This window comes from Tamandua tetradactyla, chromosome 9, assembly GCF_023851605.1.
Source record: "Tamandua tetradactyla isolate mTamTet1 chromosome 9, mTamTet1.pri, whole genome shotgun sequence".
Taxonomy (NCBI): Eukaryota; Metazoa; Chordata; class Mammalia; order Pilosa; family Myrmecophagidae; genus Tamandua; species Tamandua tetradactyla.
The window spans coordinates 8,129,757-8,152,146 of NC_135335.1; the positions used below are offsets into that span (position 1 = coordinate 8,129,757).

At 54.7% G+C, this 22,390-nt stretch overlaps 2 protein-coding genes across 2 annotated transcripts; one reads left to right on the plus strand and one right to left on the minus strand.

The window, feature by feature from the left end:
• Positions 1-12,574: 12,574 nt before the first annotated feature.
• On the minus strand, positions 12,575-16,074 carry TMEM151A (transmembrane protein 151A). The gene is made up of 2 exons (XM_077115641.1): positions 15,994-16,074; positions 12,575-13,906 (listed from the first exon to the last, which is right to left on the minus strand). Exons 1-2 carry the CDS (start codon positions 16,072-16,074, stop codon positions 12,575-12,577), a joined length of 1,413 nt encoding a protein of 470 aa, XP_076971756.1.
• On the plus strand, positions 13,114-22,388 carry YIF1A (Yip1 interacting factor homolog A, membrane trafficking protein). Its single transcript, XM_077115642.1, has 9 exons — positions 13,114-13,225; positions 18,239-18,622; positions 19,244-19,455; positions 19,620-19,724; positions 19,858-19,936; positions 21,340-21,397; positions 21,514-21,669; positions 22,000-22,093; positions 22,185-22,388. Exons 2-9 carry the CDS (start codon positions 18,592-18,594, stop codon positions 22,329-22,331), a joined length of 882 nt encoding a protein of 293 aa, XP_076971757.1. The 5' UTR covers positions 13,114-13,225; positions 18,239-18,591; the 3' UTR covers positions 22,332-22,388.
• Positions 22,389-22,390: the final 2 nt, after the last annotated feature.

A 22,390-nucleotide genomic window follows, 5' to 3' on the forward strand; every position in this document is an offset into this window, starting at 1 on the left:
GTAGTTTTCTTTATATAAGTTTTTTGTCTCTTTAGTTAAATTTATTCCTAGGTATTTTATTCTTTTAGTTGCAATTGTAAATGGGATTCGTTTCTTGATTTCCCCCTCAGCTTGTTCATTACTAGTGTATAGAAATGCTATAGATTTTTGAATGTTGATCTTGTAACCTGCTACTTTGCTGTACTCATTTATTAGCTCTAGTAATTTTGTTGTGGATTTTTCCGGGTTTTTGACGTATAGTATCATCTCGTCTGCAAACAGTGATAGTTTTACTTCTTCCTTTCCAATTTTGATGACTTGTATTTCTTTTTCTTGTCTAATTGCTTTGGCTAGAACTTCCAACACAATGTTGAATAATAGTGGTGATAGTGGACATCCTTGTCTTGTTCCTGATCTTAGGGGGAAAGTTTTCAATTTTTCCCCATTGAGGATGATATTAGCTGTGGGTTTTTCATATATTCCCTCTATCATTTTAAGGAAGTTCCCTTGTATTCCTATCTTTTGAAGTGTTTTCAACAGGAAAGGATGTTGAATCTTGTCAAATGCCTTCTCTGCATCAATTGAGATGATCATGTGATTTTTCTGCTTTGATTTGTTGATGTGGTGTATTACATTAATTGATTTTCTTATGTTGAACCATCCTTGCATACCTGGGATGAATCCTACTTGGTCATGATGTATAATTCTTTTAATGTGTTGTTGGATTCGATATGCGAGAATTTTGTTGAGGATTTTTGCATCTATATTCATTAGAGAGATTGGTCTGTAGTTTTCTTTTTTTGTAATATCTTTGCCTGGTTTTGGTATGAGGGTGATGTTGGCTTCATAGAATGAATTAGGTAGTTTTCCCTCCACTTCGATTTTTTTGAAGAGTTTGAAGAGAGTTGGTACTAATTCTTTCTGGAATGTTTGATAGAATTCACATGTGAAGCCATCTGGTCCTGGACTTTTCTTTTTAGGGAGCTTTTGAATGACTAATTCAATCTCTTTACTTGTGATTGGTTTGTTGAGGTCATCTATTTCTTCTTGAGTCAAAGTTGGTTGTTCATGTCTTTCCAGGAACCCGTCCATTTCATCTAAATTGTTGTATTTATTAGCGTAAAGTTGTTCATAGTATCCTGTTATTACCTCCTTTATTTCTGTGAGGTCAGTAGTTATGTCTCCTCTTCCATTTCTGATCTTATTTATTTGCATCCTCTCTCTTCTTCTTTTTGTCAATCTTGCTAAAGGCCCATCAATCTTATTGATTTTCTCATAGAACCAACTTCTGGCCTTATTGATTTTCTCTATTGTTTTCATGTTTTCAATTTCATTTATTTCTGTTCTAATCTTTGTTATTTCTTTCCTTTTGCTTGCTTTGGGATTAGTTTGCTGTTCTTTCTCCAGTTCTTCCAAGTGGACAGTTAATTCCTGCATTTTTGCCTTTTCTTCTTTTCTGATAAAGGCATTTAGGACAATAAATTTCCCTCTTAGCACTGCCTTTGCTGCGTCCCATAAGTTTTGATATGTTGTGTTTTCATTTTCATTCACCTCTAGGTATTTACTAATTTCTCTTGCAATTTCTTCTTTGACCCACTGGTTGTTTAAGAGTGTGTTGTTGAGCCTCCATGTATTTGTGAATTTTCTGGCACTCTGCCTATTATTGATTTCCAACTTCATTCCTTTATGATCCGAGAAAGTGTTGTGTATGATTTCAATCTTTTTAAATTTGTTAAGACTTGCTTTGTGACCCAGCATATGGTCTATCTTTGAGAATGATCCATGAGCACTTGAAAAAAAGGTGTATCCTGCTTTTGTGGGATGTAATGTCCTATAAATGTCTGTTAAGTCTAGCTCATTTATAGTAATATTCAAATTCTCTATTTCTTTATTGATCCTCAGTCTAGATGTTCTGTCCATTGATGAGAGTGGTGAATTGAAGTCTCCAACTATTATGGTATATGTGTCTATTTCCCTTTTCAGTGTTTGCAGTGTATTCCTCGCGTATTTTGGGGCATTCTGGTTCGGTGCGTAAATATTTATGATTTTTTTTTTTTTTTTTTTTTTTTTTAAAGAGAAAGGGAGGAAGGGAAGGAAAGACAGAGAAGGAAGGAAGGGAGGAAGAAAGGGAAACATTTTCAAACATTTTCTTGTTTTATTATATTTTGTTTGTCCGTTTGTTCTTTACATGGGCTGGGGCCGGGAATCGAACCGGGGTCCTCCGGCACGGCAGGCAAGCACTCTTGCCCGCTGAGCCACCGCGGCCCGCCCCATATTTATGATTTTTATGTCTTCTTGTTTAATTGTTCCTTTTATTAGTAGATAGTGTCCTTCTTTGTCTCTTTTAACTGTTTTACATTTGAAGTCTAATTTGTTGGATATTAGCATAGCCACTCCTGCTCTTTTCTGGTTGTTATTTGCATGAAATATCTTTTCCCAACCTTTCACTTTCAACCTATATCTATCTTTGGGTCTAAGATGTGTTTCCTATAGACAGCATATAGAAGGATCCTGTTTTTTAATCCATTCTGCCAGTTTATGTCTTTTGATTGGGGAATTCAGTCCATTAACATTTAGAGTTATTACTGTTTGGATAATATTTTCCTCTACCATTTTGCCTTTTGTATTATATATATCATATCTGGTTTTCCTTCTTTCTACACTCTTCTCCATACCTCTCTCTTCTGTCTTTTCATATCTGACTCTAGTGCTCCCTTTAGTATTTCTTGCAGAGCTGGTCTCTTGGTCACAAATTCTCTCAGTGACTTTTTGTCTGAGAATGTTTTAATTTCTCCCTCATTTTTGAAGGACAATTTTGCTGGATATAGGAGTCTTGGTTGGCAGTTTTTCTCTTTTAGTAACTTAAATATATCATCCCAGTCTTCTAGCTTCCATGGTTTCTGCTGAGAAATCTACACATAGTCTTATTGGGTTTCCCTTGTATGTGATGGATTGCTTCTCTCTCGCTGCTTTCAAGATCCTCTCTTTCTCTTTGACCTCTGACATTCTAACTAATAAGTGTCTTGGGGAATGCCTATTTGGGTCTAATCTCTTTGGGGTGCGCTGCACTTCTTGGATCTGTAATTTTAGGTCTTTCATAAGAATTGGGAAATTTTCAGTGATAATTTCTTCCATTAGTTTTTCTCCTCCTTTTCCCTTCTCTTCTCCTTCTGGGACACCCACAACACGTATATTTGTGCGGTTCATATTGTCCTTGAGTTCCCTGATACGCTGTTCAAATTTTTCCATTCTTTTCCGGATAGTTTCTGTTTCCTTTTGGAATTCAGATGTTGTATCCTCCAAATCACTAATTCTATCTTCTGTCTCTTTAAATCTATCATTGTAGGTATCCATTGTTTTTTCCATCTTTTCTACTTTGTCCTTCACTCCCATAAGTTCTGTGATTTGTTTTTTCAGTTTTTCTATTTCTTCTTTTTGTTCAGCCCATGTCTTCTTCATGTCCTCCCTCAATTTATCGATTTTGTTTTTGAAGAGGTTTTCCATTTCTGTTTGTATATTCAGCATTAGTTGTTTCAGCTCCTGTATCTCATTTGAATTATTGGTTTGTTCCTTTGACTGGGCCATATTTTCAATTTTCTGAGCGTGATCCGTTATCTTCTGCTGGCGTCTGGGCATTTAGTCAGATTTCCCTGGGTGTTGGACCCCACAGGTTGAAAGATTTTTCTGTGAAATCTCTGGGTTCTGTTTTTCTTATCCTGCCCAGTAGGTGGCGCTCGTGGCACACGTTTGTCTACGGGTTCCACCAGTGAAAGTTGCTGTGGGTCCTCTAACTCTGGAAAACTCTCGCTGTAGGGGACGTTCGGCAGCCGGAGCGTCTTGGAAGAGTGCTAGCCGGCCCGGGGGTCCGAACGCAGGGAGGGTCGCCGGCCTCCGCAGCACGGGAGAGCGCTCGACTGAATTTCCTAGTCGGCCCGGGGCGCCAAGCATGGCGGGAGGGTGCCAGCTGCCGCAGCCTGGGAGAATGCACTGTTCCCAGCCGGACCGGGGAGTCACGTGTTTGGAAGGGACCCCCCGGTCACCGTTCTCCGCAGTCTGGGGATTTCCGACCCAACTCTCTCAGTTGGTCCAGGGGGCTTCGCGTGGTGGGGGCGCCAGCCGCCGCGGCCTAAGGGGACCGCCTGCCCAATTCTGCCAGCTGGCCTGGGAAGGAGGAAGGGAGGGACTCCGGCCGCTTGCCGTCCCGCCCGGGAAAGCCCACGCCCCTCGGCGATCTCACCGGAGCTGGTTCTCCCAGACAGTCAGCCGTTCCAGGATGGGGTACGCCGTCCCTTTGATTTCCGTCGTGGCTCCGGGAGCTGCTCTGTATTGTCTCCACTCCCCCAGTAGCTGTTCTGGAGGAGGAAAGGTGAGGGTGGCAAGGCTGTCGAGGCTGGTGGCAGAGGAGCCGGTGAAGGCGGAAGAGGGCACGGTGGTGGTTGGAGAGCCGCCGGAGCAGGAGGAGAAAGGGAAGGATAAGATGGCGGATGGAGTGCCGCCGGAGCAGAAGGGGGAAGAGGGAGAGGAGGGTGGGCGGGCTGGCTGGCTGGCGGGGCGTGGGCGCCGCGCGCCGGGCCGGTGGACAAAGAGGGAGAGGAGGGCGGGCGGGCTGGCTGGCTGGCGGGGCGTGGGCGCCGTGCGCCAGGCCGGCGGACAAAGAGCTATGACACATTTCTTAAGAGGCCTAACAAGGCCTAAGAGTTGCTTCAGGGAACCTCTCTTGTTGCTCAGATGTGACCTCTCTCTCTCTCTAAGCCCAATTCTGCAAGGAAAATCATTGCCCTCCCCATTATGTGGAACATGAGGTCCAGGGGTAGAAATCTCCCTGACAATGTGGGGCATGACTCCTGGGGTTGAGTCCGGCCCTGGCACCTGGAATTGGCAATGTCTTCCAGACCAAAAGGGGGGAAAGAAATGTAATAAAATAAGGCATCAGTAGCTAAGAGAGATCAAATGGAGTTAAGAGGCTCTTCTGGAGGCTACTCCTAAGCAAACTTCAATTAGATAGTGCTAATTGCCATGGTTTGCTAAACCCCAACCAACATCACTCTTGTTGACTCTTAAGAACACCTAGGGCTTGAACTGAGACTCTATGAAAAGTTTCATGCACTAAGTTTGCTTTCCTGGAACTTATAATTCCTGGAGGATTCCTAGGTCAGATAAATCCTGGAATCCAGAGGGACTGGCCTCTCCAATACAGTCAGTTAATTACATCCCCCTATCCTTTAATATGGACACCCTTCTCCACATGAAAAAGTCAGAACGAGCATTGCCCAAAGATCCCTATAGATTGGGAGAAGGATCAAAGGAGGAGGAGGTATAACAGAGAAAATAGGATTTAACAAATGAGTATGACTGCGGAATCACTACATTAACATTCCTTCTAGCCTCCAGTGTTTTGGAGCAGCCAGAAGGAAAAATCTGAGATGGTGGAATGGTGGCCCATGACAAACTCTTGGATCTGTTCTGCAACTACTTGTTGAAGTGTATGTTAAAAATCATTGCTTTTTCTCTAGGATTGCCTAGAGTGTAAATGATAGTGACTAAACGTACAAATTTAAAAAATGTTTTTGCGTGAGGAAGAACAAAGGAATGTCATTGCTGCAGGGTGCTAAAAATAGATGGTAATTAATATTTAAAAATTTTACCGCATGTGTGAGACTAAAGCAAAAAATGTTTATTTGGTACAAGATTTATATTTTGACTAGTGCATTTCCTAATATAACTTATGTAGATAGCTTAATTGAACACCATAAGTACATGGAACCTTGAATAGGACATGAGATTTTGTTGGTTTGTTCAGAAGTGATGCCCCAATGAATCCCAGAGTGATTTGAACGGTGAATAAAAAAGTATTTGCAAAGTTCCCTTTGGGGAATGGTGAGAAAGGGAGAAAATTCAACTTTCCCAAGTTGAATTCTTGATATTCTCACAAGCAATGGGCACAACCAAAGCTATAGGCTGAGTCCCCAATCTTGGGGTTCATTCATATGAAACTCAACCCCACAAAGGATAAGTTAAGCCTACTTAAAATAGGGCCTAAGAGTCACCCCCAAGAGAACTTCTTTTGTTGCTCAGATGTGGCCTCTCTCTCCAGCCAACATGACAAACAAACTCACCACCCTCCCCTTGTCTACGTGGGACATGAATCCCAGGGGTGTGGACCTTCCTGGCAACGTGGGACAGAAATCCTAGAATGAGCTAAGACTCAGCATCAAGGAATTGAGAAAAACCCTAGAATGAGCTGAGACTCAGGATCAAGGGATTGAGAAAATCTTCTCAACCAAAAGGGGGAAGAGAGAAATGAGACAAAGTAAAGTGTCAATGGCTGAGAGATTCCAAACAGAGTCGAGAGGTTATCCTGGAGGTTATTCTTATGCATTAAATAGATATCACCTTGTTATTTAAGATGTAATGGAGAGGCTGGAGGGAACTGCCTGAAAATGTAGAGCTGTGTTCCAGTAGCCATGTTTCTTGAAGATGATTGTATAATGATACAGCTTTCACAATGTAATCGTGTGATTGTGAAAACCTTGTGTCTGATGCTCCTTTTATCTACCTTATCCACAGATGAGTAAAACATATGGAATAAAAATAAATAATAGGGGGAACAAATGTTAAAATAAATTTAGTAGATTGAAATGCTAGTGATCAATGAAAGGGAGGGGTGAGGGGTATGGTATGTATGAATTTTTTTCTGTTTTCTTTTTATTGCTTTTTCTGAATTGATGCAAATGTTCTAAGAAATGACCATGATGATGAATATGCAACTATGTGATGATATTGTGAATTATTGATTATATATGTAGAATGGAATGATCATATGTTAAGAATATTTGTTTGTTTGTTATAGATTTTTCTAAAATTTAAAAATTAATTAAAAAAAAAAAGAAACACAGCCACTGGAACACAGCTCTACAGTTTCAGGTACTTCCCTCCAGCCTCTCCATTACACCTTAAACTAAAAAGGGGATATCTATATAATGTGTAAGAATAATCTCCAGGATAACCTTTCGACTCTGTTTGAAATCTCTCAGTCACTGACACTTTATTTTGTCTCATTTCTCTCTTCCCCCTTTCAGTTGAGAAGGTTTTTTCAATCCCTTGATACTGAGTTCCAGCTCGTTCTAGGATTTCTGTCCCACGTTGCCAGGGAGATCCACACCCCTGGGAGTCATGTCCCACGTAGACAGGGGGAGGGCAGTGAGTTTGCTTGTGGTGCTGGCTGAGAGAGAGAGAGAGGCCACTTCTGAGCCACAAAAGAGGTTCTCTGGGGGTGACTCAGGCCTAATTTTAAGTAGTCTTGGCCTGTCCTTTGCAGGGATAAGTTTCATATAAACAAACCCCAAGACTGAGGGCTCAGGCTGGCATGTTTTGAGTGATGTGTGGATGTGATTTGGTTTAGGTTTTGAGATGGCTCTGTGTGGCTAAGAGGGGATAAACAGGGGGAGGAGGCCTGGTGGAGACTGAAGCTGTCACTCAGGGTGGGGGGCAGCTACACGGCAGGGCCTGAGTGAGTTGTTGGCACTGGAGTGGACAAGAGCTAGAGCCTGCTTAGATAGATTGCTGGATATGAACTCAACTCCTGGGTGGCAGATTTCATGAGGGGCATATTCTAGTTTGCTAGCTGTCAGTATGCAACACACCAGAGATGGATTGGCTTTCAATAAAAGGGGATTTATTAATTAACATATAATTCTTCAGAGGAAAGGCAGCTAACTTTCAACTAAGGTTCTTTCTTACGTGGGAAGGCACAGGGTGATCTCTGCTGGCCTTCTCTCCAGGCCTCTGGGTTCCAACATCTTTCCCTGGGGTGATTCCTCTCTGCATCTCCAAAGGCCTGGGCTGAGCTGCGAGTGCTGAGATGAGGTATGCTGAGCTGCTTGGGCTGTGTTACATTGTGCTCTCTCATTTAAGCACCAGCCAATTAAGTCAAATATCATCCATTGCAGCAGACACTCCTCCTAGCCGACTGCAGATGTAATCAGCAACACATGAGGTTCACGTACCATTGGCTCATGTCCACAGCAACAGAACTAGGCAACTTCACCCAGCCAAGTTGACACCTGAATCTAACTATCACAGGGCATAAGGGAGATATTCATGGATGAAATTATATGACTTCTAGCTATTTTCGCAAAATAACCCAGTTGCGTAGAGACAGGTGGGGCTGGGGGTAAGGGTGGGTGAGACAAGAGTGGCCATGAGTGAGTGGTTGTTTTGGAGCTGGGAGCTGAGTATGATCTCTCCACTTTTGTGATATTTGAAATTGTGCATAATAAAAGTCAAAAAACCAAACAAAACACACGCAAAAAAACCCTAAGACTGCCATGCAGGTGTTTAGCTCGAGCAGCTGGTGGTACCAGTGACCCAGAAGGAAAAGACAGAGAGAGTGGTAGTGTCGGGGGTTGGGAATCAGGGGCCAGGCTATAGCCATGGTGTGCAGCCCATGTCAGGCTTCAATCAGAGGGCAGAGGCAGAGGCCTCTGGGATTTTGGAGCAAGCCTCTGCCCCATTCCTCGGGGATGGTTTAGAGTAGAATATCCTTCTGAGAACGGTTTAGAGTAGAACGTTCTGGATTGAGGCTGACTCCAGTAGATACGAGAATGTGAATCGGAGCAACCAAGGGCCTGACATGAGGAGATGGACGTGGGTCGAGGGCACTGCATCAGCTGTCTCTTGTACGTAACAAACTGTCCTCAAACTTCGTGACTTAAAACAACAAGGATTTCTTCTCTCTCACCATTCTGTAGGTCAGCAATTTGGGCTGGGCTTAGCAAGATGGTTCATCTGCTAGTCTTTCCTGGGTTCACTCTGGCAGCGACAGTCAAGCGTGGGGCTGGAACATCCAGAGTAGCTTCTCTCCCACGTCTGGGAGCTGGTACTGGCTCTTGACCAGGGACATCTGCTCTCTCCTTCGTGGCTCTCATCTCTCCAGAGCCTGGGTGTCTTCCACCATGGCCTCGGCATTCCGAGACACAGCAAAGGTGGAAGTTGCAAGCCTCACTTCCGCCACATTCTAGTGGTCACAAGTTCAGCCCAGATTTAAAGAGCAGGGGACACACTCTACCTCTTGAAGGGAGAAACTGCAAGTACCTGTGCTCGTATTTAATCTCCCACGGGCCTGAAGGCCCCAATACATGGCCTGGGTAGCTCACTCTGCCCCTGCAGGGGGCCCACGCCTGACCTGCCACCCTCCTTCTCCTTCAAACCAGCCCAGTGAAAAGGTCAGTGTTCATTTCACAGACACCCCACCCCCCACCCCCGCCGTAGAGACTGATCAGTCAGGAGGGGCATCTCGTGCAGGGGCTGACTGGGTTTTGAAAACAGTCACTCAAATAGCTCTTCCCCCACATGCGCTTCTTTATTGAGAGGTGGGGTATACTGTTCCCTGCCCATTGTAGCATTGAACAAAAGGATAAGGCAGAACTGATGCCTGCACCACCCCCACCCCCAGTGCACCTGCCCTTGGAATTCGGCCACCAGATTAGATGCGAGGAGGTGGCCTGAGCCCACACTGAGGCCATGCACGGATGTTCCAGAAAACAGTCCCAGGCAGGCCCCCAGCCAACAACTGGCAGACATATCAATCGGCCTTGAGATGATACTAGTGTCGGCTTCCGGGTCTCCCAGCAGAGACCCCTGACATCATGGAGCAAAGGGAAACCATCCCCGTGGTGCCCTGTCTGAATTTGTGACTCTCGGAAACCAAAAAAAGATGATAGTTTTTTATTGTTATTTTAAGCCACTGAGTTTTGGAGTCATTTGTTATGCCACAACAGAGAATTAATACAGGTGACTAATAATAGAGATAAGAATGTGGCTTAAATAAACTGGAAGTTTCTCTGTCTCATCCGAGTCTGGAGGTAGGTGATGCAGGGATGAAATGGAAGCGCCCACGGTGTCATCACAGGCCCACAGTCTTATATCTTGTCGCTCTGTTATCCTCAGCATCGTCTGCTATTCTCAAGGCCATCTCTTTTTTTAAATTTTAAAACATTTTCATTGCTCTAAAGATAAAAGCCCCAAAACCCATATACCCTTGCCTAATATTGACACTTAGCATTGGTCTGGTCCAAGGTCACCTCTTGTTCTATGATAGCTGCTGGAGCTCCAACTATCACATCCTCATTCCAGGCTAAATGCAGGATGAAGCAGAGAAAGCAAAAATGACCTTCACCAATATTATTGTTTCTGTTTTAAGAAGTCCTTTCCAACACCTTCTGCTTACATCTCATATCCTAGAATTAAGTCACATGATCACACAATTTGTGCAAGGGAGGCCGGAAAGGTTGTCTTTCAGCTGGGCTCAGTGCCATCTTAAGTAAAAATGGGGTTCTTTTAATGAGGAGGGGAGGAGAATGGATAGTGGTCAGCGGGCAGGATGATGGAAGAGGGAAATCTTCTCCTTGACAAGAAGGTGCAGCTGGCACATTAGACTTCCCAGCCCACTATGGCCTTCTCGAATGCCAGGGCACCTTGGGGTTTTCCACTTCAGTTGCTTCTGAGCAAAGAGTTAACTTTACTCCCAAAGAAGTTAGGCGGTGGGCTGCTGAGTAGAGAAAGCTCTGGTCTCTAGCCCCATCTTCCCCACGTGGCCAGCAGGCAGCTGAACTTTTGCTCAATCTCTGAACATGCAGCCCTGATTTTATCACCACCAGAGTCAAGTGCCTTCCGTGGCTCCAGTTTGCCACAGTTTAAAGACAAATTCTGGAGGCTGGCATTGCAGGCCTCCAACAACCCTCCCGTGACCCTTTGCTACTTAGTGTTCTGATCCCCCTGCTTGCCTCTCGGCCTCTGTCCTGGCAGTCCCCACCCCCCTGAGCGATTTGTCCTGCCCATCCCCAGCACACTTCGGGACCACCACTAGACCTTCTGGAGTCTTCGTGCAAATTAGAGAAGCGTGTCCTTTCTCCGGGCTCAGGGAGGGGTGCCCAGGCTGGATTCCAGCCACGCCTGCCCGTGCAGGGGCACGTGTGAAGAAGCCACTTCCAGGAAACTCTCCCTTTGTCCTTGTCTTCTGTCTTCAGCTCCCCACACCAGCCTGACTTATTTTGGGGGCCGGGTGTCCCCAGCTTTGTATCCTCAGGGCCTGGACCTTAGACAGGTCCCACCAATAGCCATCTGGGGAACTGAACTCATGCTAACACCCACAGCCCCCCTTCTCCCCCAACTTTGGGGACCAGGCGCCATCCCTCAGCCCTGCCACCAGCATCCCCCACCGAGCCGAGGGACAATGCCTTAGAAGTGACCCCAGCCCAGATACGGGAGTTGGGAGTGGACTCGGCTGGTCCCCGTTCAGGCTGGCTCAGAGGTCCCGGGTGGGCCAGGAGATTTCCCCCTCAGCTCACCCTGCTCCTGAAAGGCTGCAGCCCAGCCTGCACCCCCTCCCGGAAACCAGCACCCTGCCACTGATCCAGGGCCACTCCCTGTGGCCGTCTTGGGCCCACCACTCAGCCACGAGAGCTTCCATATCATACCTTTTATTTGGATCTGCATCTTCTCCACCTCTTCCCTCCCGCACTGGCCCCTGAGAGGGGGTAGCAGCCCCGGTGGTAAGGGAAGGGCCGACTCCCTCCTCTCAGGGGGAGGGGCTGTGCTCCCAGGCCCCAGGGACGGGAGACGCAGGGGTCTCGGTGGAGGAGCACGGGGCATCGAAGCATCGTCCAGGAGGCCGGGCCGAGGCCGGGGGCCCCTCAGATGCCCTATGGCCTGGGTCCCAGGGCTCACTGGGGAGGCAAAATGCGCAGAAGTCCAGGGCAGCGAGGGGAAGACAAAGCCGGCGGGTATTGTGCATGGCTGACCTAGGAGGCGCCGGTGGACTTCGGGGATGGGAGGAGTAGGAGCGGAGACCAAGGGCTGTGCAGACTGCGGTGGGGCCCTAAAATGGAACCCCAGGTTGTAGGCGAAGCTGGATGTCGGGGGTGGAGGGTGGGGGTGCATGGGCACTGGAGGAGACAGTGGAGGGGGGCGAGGCTGTGCTCTCAGAACCAGGCTCCCTGCAGGGGTGGGGGTGGGGGTGTTGGGGAGGGTATCTGCCCCAGGAGAGGACAGGAAGGGCGGGGCCTGGGGTGGGAAGGATGGGGAAGGGAGGGGGGCAGTGGGAGGCTCTTGAGCTTCAGGGAGGCCCGCCCAGCTGGGCCCGCCCTGGCTCCCCAACCACTAGTTTGTGCTTCTGGTTTCTGGAAGGTTCTCAGTGCCCCCTCAACCACGGCAGGGAAGAGCGCAGGGCAGCCCTCTGCTGCAGGCAACAACTGTCCCCAGGCCTCCTTCCCTACCCCAGGCTTCCCGGCCTGGCATGAAAGGCCTCCATGCCAGGTCATCTGTGGTCACAGGGGAAGGAACCCCGGGGTGGGGGCCGGGGGTGAGGCAAGCCATGCTGGGGACAGTTCGGAGATTCAACCTAGGTGACGTCCACCCTCCCCGCCCCCCAAATGACTACGGGTCACTGCATTGCAGTCTGCGTTAGGAGCCCCCGCCTCCACGTCCCCCTCCCCAGCACGAGAGTCCGGCTTCCCTTGGTGGGCAGGGGGCCAGCCTGGGGACCCGGGCGCGGGGCGGGGGGCGCGGCGGCGGCGGCGGCGGCGGGGAGGTGGCCTCAGAGCGCCCCCTGCCCGTCCCCCTGGCAGCCGCCGTCGCCGTGGACAATGAGCACCGGGAAGTACAGGGCGTCCTCGTAGCAGGGCGGGCTCTCCAGGGGCTCGGTGTCCTCCCCGTGGCGCCCCAGCGGGCCCCCGCTCAGGCTGCGGAAGACCCCCGGCGTGGCCCGGCCCCCGGCGCCCAGCGACAGGCGGCTGCGGCTGAAGGGCAGGCGGGGCCCGGCGGGCCGGGCCGGGGGCAGCGACGTGCTGCTGAGCGAGCGGCGGCAGCGCCGGCAGCCGCGGAGGTAGGCCCCGGAGCCGGCGCCCATGACCACGGCCTCCGAGTAGCTGGGCACCAGCTGGCGGTTGGAGCAGATGTGCCACTCGAGCTCGGTGAAGTCCACAGTGGCCACGCGCGACAGCGCCGGGCCGCCGGGGGGCCCCCCGGCCGGGGACGCGCCGGCGCCGAACAGCTTCTCCACCTGGTAGTGCACATGCGCCGTGCCGCAGGCCGCCACCACCCGCAGCGGCCACGACAGCGTGGCGGCCGACACCAGCCAGAAGACCCAGGCCCGCGCGTACCACGGCGGGCTGCGGGGGTCGGCGAACACCAGCAGCGACTCCTGGAAGTCCACGTCCTTCAGGAGCAGCCCCTCGCGCGCCTCCAGGTAGTCGTCCAGGCCCTCGTTGGCGCTGAAGAAGCGCGCGCGCTGGCTGAGGTACGCGGCCTCGGCCTCGGCGCTGCCGAAGCTGAAGCACTTGGTGAAGCGCAGGCGCGTGGCCGCGTGGCCCGCCAGGCCCACCAGCTCCTTGGACACGTCGCGGACGCCGTGCGCCGAGTAGTCGAACTCGCCGCGGGCCGTGCGGCTGTCGGCGCGCTCGTGGTAGACCTGCGTGGTGGTGTAGGCGTCGCCGTTGCGGTAGCGGGTGATCTGGCGGGTGCGGCGCACGTAGTGGTAGCTGGTGGCCTTCCACCACACGCACGGCGGCGCCCGCTGCAGCCGCCCGATCAGGGCCAGCACGGTGCCGGCGTCGGTGCGCGGCGCCTGGCACGAGCGCGCGTGGCAGTGCCAGCACTCGGCCAGGTAGAGGAGGTAGAGGAGGGAGACGAAGGCCAGCGGGATGTACAGGTAGCCGTCGGAGCAGGGGCTGGCCGGGTAGGTGGGGGGCGGGCCCCCGGCCCCCCGGGCCACGGCGGCCTCCGGCCCCAGGGCCAGCCGGGGCACCGTGGCCAGGCGACACCAGGCCACCACGGCGCCGCACGCGTGGATGAGCAGCGTGAGCAGCAGGCACTTCCAGTGCGACTCGCGGCACAGGGAGCTTCCCAGGGACTGTTTCAGGGGCCGCTGCTGTAGGGTGGGCCGAGAGAGGGGAGGCGGGTGTCAGGACAGGGTGGGGGGGAGGCGAGGGAGGTGGCACCAGGAGCCCAGCTTCATGGAGGGATCGAGCAACTTGCTCCAGGCCTCATGGCTCCAACTCTGGCAGAGGTGCAGGATTCAGACCCAGGCCCATCTGTCCCCAGCACCCTGTCCCCCTTTCCACTGCCCAGGTCACCGAGGCCGCCCAGCTCATGCCTGCCAAGTCAGGGAAGCCACTCCCTAACCCCCACCCTCCACCCCACTGGCTGCTCAGAAATCTGAGTTCTAGTCCCAGACTTGCTGTGTGGTCTTGGGCACATCCCTGCCCTCTCTGGGCCTTGATTCCCGATCCTTGTCGAGTGGGAGGCCGGGCTGGCCGGGGTCAGAAGGCTGGGCAGGTGCTGGCTCCACCCGTCACTGGCGGACTTGGGCAGGCCCCTTGTCCTCTCTGGACCTGAATCTCCTCACCTGTGACCTGGGGCTGTTCTGAGGGTTCACCAAGATGACAAGGGTGGAGACCTCAACACGTGGTCTGGCCGGGGTGGGGGACACATATTAATGCCATTCCCCTGCGACTCCCTCTGGTCCCTGTGTTCCACTAGGGACAGCAGGAGACTCAGGAGAGGCTTTTAAGTAAGTGAGAAAAAGGAAGAGCTGGGAACGGGGGAGGTTGTGTTTTTGGGGGGGTTGGGGGGCTGGGGAGCAGATGAAGGGCTGAGGGAGGTGGGGCGGGACTGACAGCTGCTGGGGCCACTCCCCAGCCCCTAAGCACACCCTTCCTGGCACAGGGCACCTCATCCCCAGGTGCCTATAGAGAGAGAAGAGGCTGGGGAGGGAGTGGGCAGGGAAAGGTAAAGGCGGGATGGGGCTGGGGGAGTAGAGGCCGGGGTCTGGTGGAAACAAGCAGAGGCGGAATTAAGCTGCCACCTCCCCTGCCCCCAGCCGCCAGCCTCTCCCCCCACTCCACCTGGGGTTCATGCACTACAGATGCACGGCGCCTGCCAGACACTTGGACCCACCCACCACAACTGGACGCACAGCTCGTGTGCCCAGACCCTAGATCCCACCTGTACACAGGGCACAGACCTTACACCCACGGCATGACGTGCAAGTGCACACTCGCACACCCCACAGGTGGACGCACCCAGGCACACCCACGTTACACATGCACCAAAGCCCAGAGACACAGCACACCCTGTCCTGACCACACACACACACACACACACACACTCCACCCACTGCAAAGTGGCACCCACACTCCAGACTCAGCGGTGGAGAGCCGCGCACCAGGGGCTGTTTGCACATGCACACACATACGCCCAGTCCACCCAGGCCAAGGGACCCCCCAGACCCTGCCCTGACCACAGGTCCCATATAGAGTGTGAGAGCACACCCACATCCCCAAGCTCACACAACACACACACACAGACAAGCCATATTCACATACAGCGCTCTAGCACCCCCCTTGTAACACTCAGGGCCCCCCACCCCTGCAGATCCCCTTCCTGGGCCAGGGCCTCAGAGGAGCCATTCCAGGGGGGCCTCGGAGGGGGAGGGGGAGGGAGAGGAGGGGGTGTCGAGAGGAAGCACAGGGACCACGGCTGCCTCCCCTCCCTTCTGCCGCCCCCCAACACCCCCCCCACCCCCGCCCTCGCTACTGCTGCTGCATTGCAGGCGCCGCCCCGGACACCTCGTGAGCTGGCCAGGCCGGGCTGGGGACCCGACCCCGCGGCCGGGAGGTGAGGGGCAGCACCCCCCGCTGCTGCGGAACGGGGACGCGGGGGCCAGGCGCTGACGTCACCGGACAGACGAGGCTGCTTGAGGGGGCGCCGGGGGTGGGGAGGCGTTCCCCGCAAACGTGCCCAGCCGCCCCACCCCTAAGCGCCCCCCGCGGACCCCTAGGCCGCGGGACCCCCTCGCGGGACGCAGGACTACCCCAATGACGTCATTGGCTCTAGGGGTTAGGGGGCTCCCCTCCTCGTCCCCTCTCCCAGGTCCGCCCCTCCCCCTGCCCCCTCCACCCCGCTCCAGCCCCGGCCCCGGGGGACACCCCCACCCCTGCCACCCAGCGCGGGTACCTCTTCCCGCAGCGGCTCGCCGTCCGGGATGAGCGCGGGCACCTCCCCGCCGTCGCCGTCGCCGCCGCCGCCCTCGGGCATGGTGTCCAGGCTGCTTCGGCGACCCCGGCCCGGGCCCCGGGCATGATAGGGGGGCGCGCGGAGGGCTGCGGCGCGGCCCCGGGGGGCAGCCGCTCGGCTCGGCGGCCGCGGAGGGAGTGCGTGGAGCTCGAGCCCGAGCGCGGCGGCGGCGGCGCGGGCAGCAGCGGGGCCCGGCGCCCCGCCCTCCGCTGACCCCGCCCCCGCGGCGCTGCCCGCAGCGCCTGGCACCACGCGCGCTCCCCGCCCCCCGGCCTCCCCCCTCAACACCCCGCAAGCCCGGCCTGGGCGGCCGGACGCCTGGGTTTCCCTCCCGCCGCGCTCGCTCTTGCGACCTTGGGCGAGTCCTTGCTCCCCAGGGGCCTGAGTTTTCCGCGGCTGTGAAATGAGCCGGGTGGACCTGCAAGGTGAGTGGGTGGTTGGTCCCCCGGCGGGATCCCTGTCCCCACTACGAGGAGTAGGCCCAGGGCTAAGCCCACCCAGACCTGCACCCCGGAAGCCTCACCTGTTGAAGGAGGCAGTTGCAGCCCCCCAGAAAGGCGTGATGAGCCTCATTAGCTGGGGCAGGCACGCTAATGCCAGGACACGGGGAACACTGGCAGTGTGACCTCGGGCAGCACTCTCCATCCCCAACCTCAGTTTTCCCGTCTGAGAAATGGGGATGGAGAGGTGTTGGATTCAATTCACAGTACATCACGCAGTGCAGGAAAATGGGATGCATCCTGCAAGCTGAAGAGGTTCCTGTGGCCCCCGTGCCACTTCCCTGGCACTCAGGGGCCTCAGACCCTCACAGCTGGCCCTTAGTGTGGGCTTTGCCCCTAAGCTAGGTGATCAATGGGTGGGACATAGGGAACTGCAGTGCTGGGTGGGTATTTTTTGGCAAAGGGTACCTCAAAGACCATCTGGTTCATCACGTCTCCCTATTTAAAGGTGAGGTAGCTGAGATGTAGAGAAAGGGAAGGACCGGTCCAGGGTCTCACCCATTTATTTACTTATTAGATACGAGTGCTTATTAGGTGCCCTTAGCAGTGGGAAGACAAGGGTGGGAGTAGAGAATACCATGGGCCCTGCTCTCATGGGACTTAATCCAGGACAAGCCGGCACAGCTAGAGGAGACTTAGAACTCAGGCACCACTCCCCACTTGCAGCCAGGTCAGGCCTCTCTTCCCTGAGTCCCTCTGCAAGGCATAATCTGGTTTGATTCTTAAATAATCACTAGACTTTGGGCAATGGACATGAGGGAAAGGGCATCCCAGATGGAGGGGACTTCTGGGCAAAGGCTCTGCGACTACACCTGTGGACTGAGTTCATGGAGCAGGAAGGTCACCTGGTGTAACTGGACACAGGGTAGCTGGTCAGAGGCAGGTCGCAGAGGACCTGATCATATTTTTTAGAAGGCGGTACTGAAAGTCTGTGAGGAGGGAAGCCCGAGGTCTGCCCCTGGAAGAGTCAGGGGTGATCAGAACGTGGATGGAGAAAAGGGGCCCCAGTACCACGAGGAAGGTTCGGCTGGCTTGGGGACATCCCTTCGAGAAGACTGCCGGACCGGTGATGACTCAGGAGGTTCGACAGAGCTTCAGGAAGGGATGGGCACACCTCCGCCCTCCAAATCGCCTGGACCACGGGAAAGTCGACGAAACAGGCCCAGTGCAGGACCACTCTCTGGGATTTCGGATCTTCTGGGTCTCAGTTTTTCGATCTAAGCAATGGGTGTGTGTGCGTGGAGGAGCATGTGGAGAGCCCGGGCCCATGGCGACGGAAGCGGGAGGGCATTTCAGCACCGGACCTCGGACAGCACCCGCGCGGGCAGGCGGGGTGGGAGGCGGGAGGAGGAGCCAGCGTCCCGGGGCTGGCTCCGACGCGCGGTCGCTGCCCAGCCCCACCTCCCCCCAGCCCCACCCCCCACCCCCACCCCCACCCCCACCCCCACCCGGCCTGCCAGGGCTCCGCGCCAGGACTGGAGGGACGGCGGGGAACGGGGGAGAAGGCGGGGCAGGAGCCCTGAGGGGCGGGGCTCGGTCAGAACCCGACCGCCCCATTCCCTGCCGAAGTGCGTCCCGCGAGCAGAGGTCGGGTCCCTCCGCCAGATGTAGTCGTGGCAAGGCGAGCGTCAAGCGCTCCACCGCGCAGGCGGGGAAGTAATTCTCCGCCCCGCCTCCTATTTTAGGTTCTCTATTGGCTGCTCCGACTAGGTCGCAAACCTAGTATCCAATCCAAGAGCTCCTCGAGACGCTCCGCCTATCCGTACCCGGAAGTTGTCTCCTGCGAATCCGCTTCGGCGAGGGAGAGCCCAGTAGCCAATTGGGGAGAGGGGAGGGACGAGCCGGCACAGCCGAAGAGCCAATGGCAGGTGGCGGCGGATGACGTCGTGGACATGGCCGCCGCAGTCAGCCAGCCCCGGGACGTGTCCGGCTGCCGGGGAAACTCGGCCTGTGTCTTGGTAACCCAGCAGCTGCCTCATTAGTAGTCGCACCCACGACGTAGCGCGGCGGGCCCTCGGGGAGAGCGAGCGTCGTGGCCATGGCTTATCACTCGGGCTACGGAGCCCACGGTGCGTGGGGCACGGGGCGGGCGGGGCGCGGCCCGCTCACCCAGAGGGAGAGGGGCGGCGGCTGTCTTTCGGGTTCCTGCCCCGCGACTCTGCAGCGCGTCCCGGACTTCGCCCTCTCGGCCCAATCATGAGATCAGAGTGGTGACAGCACAGATGGGATCCCCATGTCCGACCTGGGCACCAACGGTGTTCCCTCCCAGAACGTCTTTTCCCTGTCATGCCTCTAGCGGGGTCCCCGACCTCTGCCTAGGGCTCCCGAATACCCAGTCGACGCCTTCCCCACTTTTGCTCATGTGGGAATGCTCCCCCGATTATCTTCACCAACTCAACTAGCAAAGTTCTACTCACTCTCCATGACTTGGTTCGGAGATCACTTCCCTTGAGAAGGTCCCCAGGAGCCCCAGGTGGGCAACCCCTTTCACGTGCTTCTCTGGCTCTTTCTGGCACCTCTCCCAGAGGATCCCCTATCAGAGTTCATCCTGGGTCAGCTACCCCTCTCCCAGCCAGGCTTCCCTTCACTGATTACTTGGTGCCCCAGGACCCATACAGGACTGCGGGGCCTGGAGCAGTGGTGGTGCTTTGGGCTCATGCTTGGTATTCCTATCCACTCCAACCCTGCAGGCTCCAAGTACAGGGCCCGGACAGCTCCAGATCCCCCTCCCCTCTTCGATGACACCAGCGGAGGTTACTCCGGCCAGCCAGGAGGGTACCCAGCCCCAGGAGCCGATGTGGCCTTCAATGTCAATCACTTGCTGGGGGACCCAATGGCCAACGTGGCTATGGCCTATGGCAGCTCCATCGCATCCCATGGGAAGGATATGGTGCACAAGGAGGTGTGGCCACCCCCCAGGGCAAGGGTGGCAGAATTTCTGGCCAGGGCTGGGACATTACAGGACCCTTCCCTATGCTCCCAGCAGCCCTGAGGGAAGGACCACGTGGAGGAGCACTCTGAGACTCAGGGTGCAGCTTGCCCACAGCCTCCTCTCTCCCCTCCCAGCTGCACCGTTTTGTGTCTGTGAACAAACTCAAGTACTTTTTCGCCGTGGACACAGCCTATGTGGCCAAGAAGCTAGGGCTACTGGTCTTCCCCTACACACACCAGGTGAGCTGCCTGCCAGGTGAACTGACAGGCCCCCTTGTCCCCCTGCCGCTGCTCAGTCTGACCCCCAGACTTCAACCCCCTTCTCTCTTTTCTTGTCTCTTCCTCCCAACCCTGCCGCTGCTGCCACTGCCAGAATTGGGAAGTGCAGTACAGCCGTGATGTGCCTCTGCCCCCACGGCAGGACCTCAATGCTCCCGACCTGTATATTCCCAGTGAGTCTCTGACCCGGGCTCGAGGAGAACAGGTTGAGGCGCGTCTGTTGATTCAGCATCTGTTCTTGGTATCTGTGTCTGTGTGTGTGTGTGTGTGTGTGTGTGTGTGTGTGTGGCAGTCCCTAGACATCAGGTAGAGAGGGTAGGGTGAAAGGGGTTTCTGCCCTTTGGCACCCTTTCTCTCTCTTGACTTGGACCGTGTTCTTCCCCAGCCTGGAGCCCTGGCTTTAGAACCTGACCCCACACCTTCCGGCTGGGACACTTTGGGCTGATTACTTTGCCTCTTCCGTAAAATGGGAATAATTCAGCCCCTATCACAAAAGACCATTGAGAAGGTTCTGTGAGATGACTTGTGCTCAGTGGAGTACATGGCACATAGAAAGCATGTGGTAAAGATGAGCTGTGATTTTCATCACCTCCTCCTCCAAGGCCTACTTAGATATCTCCTCCTCCAGGAAGCCGTCCCTGATCCTCTGATCAGATTGCCCCTTCTGGGTTCCCACAACTTCCTGTCCACATATGGCAGTTGTCAGGCTACCCACACCGTGCCTTGGTTGGCTCACTGTGCATTGGACTCTTCTCTGCCCAGGTGCCTGCTCAAGGCTAAGCCCAGACTGGACACGCTGAGCATCTGAAGGAGGGGTGAATGGGCGGGGGGCCAGCCCAGGTGTCACGGAGTGACAAAGCTTCTTCCCTCCTTCATTTATTTACTTCTTAGCCATGGGGTAAGGCTGGAAGTGGCATGCCCATTTTACATGGTGAAGCTGAAGTGCAGAGAGACTTGAATATCTGTGAGGCCCCCCAACTTATGGTTGGGGAGGCTGGTTTCCTGATTCCAGAGACTGCGCCCTCTCTGTACTTCAAAGGGGAAAGGATTGACGAGTTAAAACTGCTTAAAATCCACCTGTCACTGGCTCTGAGTGCTGTGAAAACGACACATCAGCAGGGTGGCCGCAGCCACAGCCAGCAATGAGGAGCACCCAGGGACAGACTGGGGTGTCCACCAAACATGCATGTTGCTCCTACAGTCTTGCCCGAAATCGCTTTGGCCCCTGCCTGTTGTTCTAGAACAAGGAGCGGCCTTGTCCCACTATGAAGGTTCTAAGAACAGCAAGGAAACTGATGTGTTACCGAGCATGGGGTCAGGGAAGACGTGACTTGGTGGACCTGGGAACAGGATCAGGGGACATTTACATGGCGGGAGGGGGGAAGCTGCACTGGGTAAAACATTCAGGCTGGGCAGCGGGGAGCTGAGTGCGGAAGTGGGGCGTGCTGGGATAGGCAGGGAAGGAAGAGTGCGGGGAAAAGGGTAGGCAGTGTTGGTGGCCTTGACTTCCTCATTCAAGAGAGGGGGCCTCTCGTCGAGGAAGCCAGACTGATGGCATCTTTCTGGCTCTTGGCAGCAATGGCCTTCATCACCTACGTGCTCCTGGCCGGGATGGCACTGGGCATTCAGAAAAGGTCCGTGCCACCCTCAACCCCCATCCCGACTGCCCTCCCCCATCCCCGCCCCCCTCCCCTCACCCCCACCCCAGGGTGGCCGGTTCTGAACGCCTGCGCTGCCCCCATGGCCACAGGTTCTCCCCAGAGGTGCTGGGCCTGTGTGCGAGCACGGCGCTGGTGTGGGTGGTGATGGAGGTGCTGGCTCTGCTCCTCGGCCTCTATCTGGGCACCGTGCGCAGTGACCTCAGCACCTTCCACCTGCTGGCCTACAGCGGCTACAAATACGTGGGGTGAGCACAAGGGTTGGGTGGGGCGGGCTGGCGGGGGTGCTTGGGGGGGCCTGGGGTCTGGGCCTGCCTGCAAGCTTCACCTGGGGCCCCGCGGATGTCACTGCCTCTTCCTCGGCCTCCAGCTTCTTCTCTGTAAAGGGGCCTTTAGAGGTTGGGGATGTGCTAGGAGTGTCCCTGAGAGCGAAGGGACTCCAGATCTAGCACCCCGAGCCGAGTCCTGGGCCTCCCCCTGGGGCACTCTGGGTCCCCCATGTGGGGGCAGTGGGTAGGGGGTCTTGGCTGGACCCTTGGGGTGTTGCCCACCCTCGCCGCCTCACTGCCCACCAACAGGATGATCCTGAGCGTGCTCACCGGGCTGCTGTTCGGCAGTGACGGCTACTACGTGGCCCTGGCCTGGACCTCAGTGGCGCTCATGTACTTCATTGTGAGTCACATGACCCCTCTCCCCCTGGCCTGGGGTCACAGTAGGGACCACCTTCCCCTCCTGGCCCGACCTCAGCACCCCTCTCTTCCAGGTGCGCTCTCTGCGGACAGCGGTCCTGGGCCCCGACAGCATGGGGGTCCCGGCTCCCCGGCAGCGCTTCCAGCTCTACCTGACCCTGGGGGCTGCCGCCTGCCAGCCCCTCATCATATATTGGCTGACCTTTCACCTGGTCCGGTGACCTTTGGCCTCGCGTCAGCACTGATTTTTCCATACATTGAAGATTTGATTTCCTTGATT

Bases quoted from the DNA above. Each gene is read 5' to 3' on its own strand.
- TMEM151A (XM_077115641.1), bottom strand. From the start codon at position 16,074: ATGCCCGAGGGCGGCGGCGGCGACGGCGACGGCGGGGAGGTGCCCGCG. The intron at 13,907-15,993 runs GTACCCGCGCTG...CCCACCCTACAG, and splicing joins GCGAGCCGCTGCGGGAAGAG to CAGCGGCCCCTGAAACAGTC.
- YIF1A (XM_077115642.1), top strand. From the start codon at position 18,592: ATGGCTTATCACTCGGGCTACGGAGCCCACG. The intron at 18,623-19,243 runs GTGCGTGGGGCA...CCAACCCTGCAG, and splicing joins CTCGGGCTACGGAGCCCACG to GCTCCAAGTACAGGGCCCGG. The intron at 21,398-21,513 runs GTCCGTGCCACC...CCATGGCCACAG, and splicing joins GCACTGGGCATTCAGAAAAG to GTTCTCCCCAGAGGTGCTGG.